At 59.9% G+C, this 7,548-nt stretch overlaps 1 protein-coding gene across 1 annotated transcript in view; it reads left to right on the top strand.

Annotated features, from left to right (window-relative positions):
• The first annotated feature begins 1,683 nt into the window (after positions 1 to 1,683).
• ALX3 (ALX homeobox 3) overlaps positions 1,684 to 7,548 on the top strand; it is a 10,484-nt gene continuing 4,619 nt past the window's right edge. The window contains exons 1-2 of the mRNA XM_006149558.3: positions 1,684 to 1,726; positions 4,614 to 4,930. Of these exons, the coding sequence (XP_006149620.1) occupies positions 1,684 to 1,726; positions 4,614 to 4,930 (360 nt within the window). The remainder of the gene's footprint in view (positions 1,727 to 4,613; positions 4,931 to 7,548) is intronic.

The following is a 7,548-nucleotide window of genomic DNA, read 5'->3' as shown; positions in this document are numbered from 1 at the left end:
GCGGGCCTAACCCGGCCTCGGGCTCCTGGGTGGGTGCCCTGGATGTTAAGGCCGGTTGGACTTCATCTCCCGAGAAAGCGTGTGAACGCCCGGGCCTGGCAGACTGGCCTGCACTCGCCGCCGCCCGCTGCACCCGCTGACCTGTAGGAATCTCATCTCGGGGCTCGCACCCACCCCATGTGCGCTGCCACATCCCGCAGCCCCTAGGCCCGCAGCTGGATCCTCCGAGATCCACCGCAATCCGCCAGCACACCAGCCGGGCTGGCGCCGCTTGGGCCTCCACCGAGTGGTCGGGCAGCTCCGGCCTTCGCCCAGCCGGAGTGGTGGGAATGTGTAAGGGAGGGCGGGGAGGTGTGTGGGGTCAGCGGAGGAAATGAGCGAGTCCGCGGAGCGCCTGTCTGTGCCCTTGGAAAGAGGCTCTCCCGATAAAAACCACAGTTGGGACTTAATGAGAAGCAGTTGGCCTGGCTCCTCTGATCCCAGCCAGACGGCGGCGGCCGCACAGCGCGGGGAGCTTGAGTGGGTACAGGTACCTGGCCTGGCTCAGTGTGCGGCGTTGGATCCGACAGGACCCACCTGCGGCCCGGCCATCCCTCGCCCCTCGTCGTCATCCAGCAGGGACCTCCCGGGCGCCTGGACCTGCCGGGCGCCGCCGAGAAAACTGCAGAGAGCGCTAGAGCGCGAGACCAAGGACGCCCGCCACGTCGGATCCACCGCGAGGGTGTCCTCCACAACGAAATGCGGAGGGAAAATCTCCAAGGGTGGGAACCACCACCAAAAAAAGGAAAAAGGAAATCGAACAAAACAAAGGAGAAGAGTGGCAGGAACGAGAGGTAAACGGCAGTCGGTGAGTTGGTGAGTTCGGCAGAACGAAAGACTAAGTGAACGGGAAAGCCAGCCGAAGATCGAATGAAGCGGGTAAATGGGGGAGGAGGCAAAGGATGAAGAGAAGGGCGCCGACAAAACGAAAGAAAGGGGGATAGCTCCAAGAGCAGAACGTAACAAAACGAAAACAAATGGGATAAGAAAGTAACGGTTCAAGTTGAGCCGAGCACAGGCTGAATGAAACGGAGGCGCGGCGGGAGCGAGCAGAGCCTGGGCAGGGTCCCCGACCGCCGCTGCCGCCCAGGTTCCCTGGCTGGACTTCGGTGGCCGCCCGCGTCCTTGCGGCAGAGCGGACCTCAGCCCCGAGAAGTAGAGACCAGCTGCTGGGGAAGGACAGCCCACGGGTTCGACGGATAGTCCAGTTGGTGGGACGTGGTGGGAGAAGGCGAAACCCGCTTTATTTCCTGCTTTGAAATAACAGGCAACGCGCGTTTCCAGTTCAAACCAGTGAGCGCGCAGCTGCGCCCCATCTGCGGAGGTCTTCGCGGAGGCCGGGCAGTTGAGCGTGGCAGAGTCCGGCGCACCGCGCTCTTCTCCCGCCCGGTGCCCACCGCCCGCGCGGCACAGAGCGCTTAGCCCTGCTCTGGACCTGGGCCGCGTTCTGGCGGTGCCAGCCACCTTCGCGCGCTATGAGCGTGGCATCTCTGAGGGCCAGAGAGTGCCCGGGCGGCTCCTTCCTGCTCGGCTGGGGCCGCTAGTCTGTGCTGTGCTTGGCTCCTTGACCTCGGAACACGCCCTTGGGAAGTGTAGGAGCTTTCCCCCCTGTCCGCCGCGACGGAGGCCCGGAGTCGAACGACCATGACCACGGGGTGGATCGTGGACCGCGGATGGGACGTGAAGAGTACGGAGTCTCGGCACCCAGCCAAGGCTCCTGGGCCGAGCGGATGCACCAAGACTCCTTTGGAGTCCTACACACCGCATGCTTGTCCGAGCTGGCTTCAGGTCTTAGGCCAGTGCTGCGAGAGATGCCAGGCCTTAGCGAGCTCTGCGTGTTTCTTAGAGACTCCCGCGTGATGGAAGAAAATCGCGCAGCTCACTGGGCAAAGCTGCAGAGAAAGCCAGGCGGTTGGTTCTGTGGCCCCAAAGGGTGCAGTCGTGGGGGCTGGTAGGCGTTGGGTGGTGCTGCTGCCTGGGCTGCACGGTGGCTTGGAGGCGGCTGAGGGTTTGGCATCCGGTGGGGTCAAGGGTGAGGCAGGTAAGAGCAGAGTCAAGGGACTGAGAGCCCCTGACTTTCACAGTAGAAAGACTGCTGCTCTGTTCTGCAGTTGTGGGGGCAAGGACACCCAGCCCGAGGCTCCCAGTCTCCAACCTGAGAACTCCTCCTTAACCAGCCAGTGTCTGGACCAGGTGCAAGGACTGCTGCGCAGCCTGTCTGCAACCGCAGTGGGCCGGTCCTAAGCAGAGTGACCAGCCCAGGCTCAGCTGCCACCTTCCATTCCTAGGCAGCTTTTCCTGGACCAGCTCACCCTCTGCCCCATTTCTACTCCTTCTTTCCTGGCCCTTGCTCCTCAAGAGGCCATGCTGCGTTCTCTGATGGGGTGCTCTCCTCTCTCCCAAAGAGAGGGCTGTCACCCTCCCCTGGGAGTCCTGGGAGGTGAGCAGAGGCCAGTGGGCTCAGTCTCTCTGGGAACAGCTGTTCTGAGAAGTCCTGCTGCTCTTTCATCCCTTGACCCTGGCAACTGGGTGGCTCGAGGTCAGGAGGCAAACCCTGGGGCCCCAGGTCTGGTCACTTCCTCTGGACAGGTCCTACTGGGACAGACACTGAGGGTCTAAGATTTGAATGAGCAAGCCCCAAGGCTTTGAGGGCCCTCTGCAGTGATCCCAATACTTCCTAACCCAGGCCCTGCGGTACTTTCACCCCTTTCTGTCTGGAGTCTAAGACACCAGTCCTCTCTCTCAGGCGTTTTGAGGGCTTGTTATGAATGGGGTGCCCTAGCCCAGTCTCCCTGGTCTCCCAGACCATGTTCACTTCTGTGCTTCAGCTTGCATGAGTCCTCCGACCTAAGCTTCTCAGACGTGATGGCCAGGCCCAGCCTCAATGGCACAGCTGATAGGAGATGGGACCTCAGGGCTGGAAGCCACGTGCTAGCCCCATGCAGTTTGAGTTCCCGGCCTGGTCAGCCCGTGTGCCTGGGATCCTGACCAGCTAGAGGCCTGGAGGAAGGGGATGACAGTGTGACTGAGCTGTGGAGGCTGCCTCTCTCTCTCGTGCACGATATAGGCTTTATCATGAATTTTAATTATAGTATGAAAAGGTGGTGACCTAGATTGGAAGATAGGGTCCTCCATTTCTTCCCTGTGTCCCCCATGAGTTGTGTAGGAGACCTGTCACCTGTGTGCAGGCCCGGCATAGCTCCAGGCCAGGCCCTGCCTCTCTCAGTCCTCCAACAACACCAGGGTGGTCCTGGTGGTCACTGCACCTTCTGGCTGTGAGGGACCTTGCCCACCTGTCCTCCATGGTGCAGCCAGGGACTCTGATCCTGAGAAGGCCATTGCTCTGATCCCATCCTCCTCCAACTACAGCTGTGATCTTGACACCAAGTCCTGGGAAGAAAATGCTTCTTGGTGCCAACTGGCTGGGCCTCCTGGGGGCCAGACCTCCACTGGGTATGGGCCGCAGGCCAGGGAAAGGGCTGTGTGAATCAGTGGGGCGTCTCTGTGGTGTCAGGTCTGCCATCCCAGCAGCCTATTGAGGAAGGACTTCATGGGACACCGCTGGGGGTCCTCGCCAGAGGGAGAGGGCGGGGTGATCAGGGTGACCTAAATTTCCCCATGCCCTGTAGGTCAGACTGGTGGGGCTCTGCCAAGGTTCCCAAGTGAGGGGTTAGCATGTCAGAGTGAGGCCTCTGGGAACCATTCCTGGTTTGCTGTCGGATCCTCCCTGCCTATTCTTCATGGACAATGGGAGAGCAAGTGGTCAGCAATGCTTGAGGAAGGAGGGGCAGGGATGATGGGAATAGTGGGGAAGTGGGGCCATGCCCTCTCGTGACACCAGCCTCCCAACTCTCCTCTGAGCAAAGCCTACCTCAGTTCCACCTCGCCACTGCTAGGAGCTTCGGGCCTTGACCAGAATCATGATTCAGGAGGCATGGAGAGAGGTGGTCCCTCTGAAAGCTTTTTCTTCCATCTGGCTCTTCATACCCCAGAGCTGGGAAATTTAATGTTGACCCTAGACTCAGGGTGCAGAGAGTGAGGCATGGCCAGACCAGCTGAGGGTGGTCTGAGCATCGTGTGCACAACTTGCCTGGCCCTGACCTGGGAGCAGGGGCCTGGCATGAGGGCATGGGAACCACAGCCTACAGAGTCAGGGCCAAGGAAGCACTTCCTGGTAGGGGTGGAGATGTCAACTCCCCCTGCTTCTCCCTCCCCTGCCCCATTCTCAGCCTGCCAGGGTGGCAGTCCCTACTCTGGCGCCAATCCTGGCACCTCCACGCCCACGCCCGTGGGATGCCCCACCACAGAGCGCTTCCCCGAAATGAACCCCCCTCTGGCCCTAGCAGATCCGCCCAGACCACAGAGCACATGGTTCCCCAGGCCCCCTCCCAGGCTGGAGCCTCTGCAGACAGGCCTCCAAATGCCAGGCTCCCATGGAGGGTGGCTGCGGGAGCAGGGAGGGAAGGGAGAGGAAGGGGAGGCGGAGACCAGGCAGCAATGTTCCTCCCCTCCCCCATTCCACCCACAAAACCCCCTGTTCGCTTCCATCCTCCTTTTTGTGTTTTCCATTGCAGCTGAGGAGAAGGCCTCCAAAGCTGCCAGCTTCCCCCAGCTGCCCCTGGACTGTCGAGGGGGCCCCAGAGACGGGCCCTGTAACTTGCAAGGCTCCCCGGGCCCCTGCCTGGCCAGCCTGCGTGTCCCCCTTTCCCCTGGACTTCCTGACTCCATGGAGTCGGCCAAGAACAAGAGCAAGAAGCGCCGCAACCGTACCACCTTCAGCACGGCCCAGCTGGAGGAGCTGGAGAAGGTCTTCCAGAAGACCCACTACCCGGACGTGTATGCCCGGGAGCAGCTGGCTCTGCGCACAGACCTGACAGAGGCCCGGGTACAGGTGAGGGCACCTGGGTATGGCTCTCCGCCTGTCTCGACCACCCATGCAGGCCAGACCATGGCAGGGCTGAGACCCGTGGGCACCGGCACCTCTCAGGCCTGCCTCTGCCAGGTGCCCACCCCAGGCTCCCCCTTCAGGGCTCCCTTTGTGCCCAGCTCTGCTGTGGTCACAGGCTCTTCCAGCCCAAGTGTGGCATATACGTAGGGACGGGTAATGGCGTCTTGGAGTCAGAAGACCTGTGTGGGAGTGCTACCTCTGCCACCTACCAGCTGGCCAGGTGAGCGGGGCCTGTGACTGAGTTGGCTTCCACTGAGTCTGTTTCCTGGCCAGGAACAGGGAATGGGAGTATTGGTGATGTAGGGCGCAGCTCCAGGCTCATGGGTGTGGCAGGGCTGTGGGAGCAGTGAAGTGTTCAACACTACAAAGACTGCTCCCAAGGTGGCTGCCCAGAGCGGGGGTCCCTCCGGGGGAAATCTCAGGCCGGTGACCCTCCAAGTCATTGTGAGTCAGTGACCTTAAGCCCCTGCCAGGGCTTGGGAGGGCCTGGTCAAGAACCCTCCCCCACCCCAACAGTTACTCTCCTGCAGGCAACCAGGGCTTCCTGGATAGGGCTGTGTCCACCTTCCCGGGGCAGGGGGTAGTCTGTGGGAGGGCCTGGGTGGGTCGGTAGGTGCTAGGGAAGGGAAGTCCATGCTCAGGCCTGTTGGAAGTGACAAAGATGGCAAGTAGGGCTGGGGATGGGAAGGAGGTTCAGTAAGAGTCTAGCCCAGGAGGAAGATGGTTGTCTGTGGCCTCGTTATGAACCTTGATCATGGTGGGCTCCCTCATGCCAAGCAGGAGGGGCTAGGAGCGGTGGGTCTGGGCTTCTAGTAAAGGAGGAGGAGGTAACCTCTTAGGCAGAGGAGTCTGCTTCCCACCACAGAGGAGACTTCCCAGGAGCAAAGCTCATGCTTATTGCACCCCACATGACACTCTTCCAGAGAATTTTTGAAGGTGTTGAGGCAGGGGCCAGCTCCCCAGAATCTGGAGACCGTCAGGCCAGTCTGTAGAGAGACAGCTGCCATCTAGCAGAGGCCTATGGCTGCTTCCAACATAGGATCAGAGGGGCTTGGGCTCTTTCTCCTTCTCTGCTGGGTCCTTCTGCTCCTCCCAGGACTGTCCCCCAAGGCTGCCTAGAGCCTGGGGTCCTCAGGGTGAGAGGTCCAGCTTCCAGGACAACCCCAGATCACAAGCTGTAGGAGTCTGAAACACAAGTCCCTGACAGTCTTCAGCAGGCCCTGGAGTGAGGACTGCACACCTCTTCCCTGAAGACATGCTTGGTTGGGAAGGTGGAGACCACCACCCACCCTCCTCTCCTAGGCCTTTCCAACCGCAGAAGGGTGCAGAGGTGGCCATGCAGTCCCTGGATCTCTAGTCTTGAAGTTTGTGTGACACCCTGATGATCGAGGTTTGAGCGCAGGGATGCCTCTCTACAGAGCATGGTGCCCACCTATAACCCCACCAAGTGGTGAGGATGAGACCACACAGCAAATGCAGAGGACAGGCCAGGAGCCCAGGCGGGGGTCCACAGTGCGGTCTCCTGGGAAAACTGGGTGCTGACGGGGAATTAATTCCAGTGAAGTTACCAGATTCTTTGGCTCCACACTCCTTCATCTGCTAGCAGGAAAGGGAGAGTAGAGAAAGGAAACCCAGGCAGCTGGGTGGTGAGGGTGGCCTTTCCCCAACCTTGTGCCAGGCCTGCTCTGGGATCTCTGGAGCCCGGGAGCTACTGAGCATTAGGGCCCTACCTGCCTGCTGGGGTGGGGGTGGGGCTGGGGGGGGGGTTTCTCACCCCAGCCAGGATGGTCAGGTTACGCACACAGCTTCTGTTGCAGCTCCCAGCTAGATCTTGGAAAGCAGGGATTGTTTCTGTTTGGTTTAGTTTTGATATTGCCAACATCTAGCCCAGAGCCTGACATGCAAATGTTTATTAAATGATAGAAATACCAAACACAACCACAAACACATACAAATATAGCAGTCCTAGGGCGTGTACCAAACAAATTCATCACAGATATGTACACAGATGTGCACATCCCAGATACACCACACCCCTGCCAAGAGCTCACAAATGCGTGGGAGAGACAGACGCCAACAGCTCATGGCAATAGAGTGTGGTAAGCACAGTGAGAGGGCCAGGCTGTGATGGGAGTCCAGTGGACGGTGTGCGGTTTGGACGAGTGTGTCAGGGAAATGGGTAGGGGAGGGAAGACCTAAGCAAAGGCAGGCAGGAATGAGATAGAGTTCAAAGGAGAGCTGGGACAGGAACTTGGGAGGCAACTAGGAAGAATCAAGTGGTGTCGCGCCATTGTATGGCAGGCCGCGAGGCTATGGAGGCCAGGGATCAGTTCCAACAGCCTTGTTCAAGAGCTGGACTCTGAGCTGAGGGCTCCAGGGAGCCACTGAGGGTCTGAGCAAGACCAAGACCTGAACAGAGATGTCTTTAAAACTCTTCAGGTGCCTGGAACCAGCAGTTAGCGTAATGGCTATGTCGCTGGACTCCCACCTAGTCGACCACGGTTCACGTCCCGGACCAGGTGGCTTAGAACTCACGCCGGGCGCGTGTGCGTGCGTGCCCA

The sequence above is a fragment of the Tupaia chinensis genome, unplaced genomic scaffold, assembly GCF_000334495.1.
Source record: "Tupaia chinensis unplaced genomic scaffold, TupChi_1.0 Scaffold000270_1, whole genome shotgun sequence".
Classification (NCBI taxonomy): Eukaryota; Metazoa; Chordata; class Mammalia; order Scandentia; family Tupaiidae; genus Tupaia; species Tupaia belangeri.
This window is presented reverse-complemented; position numbering and strand designations above follow the sequence as displayed.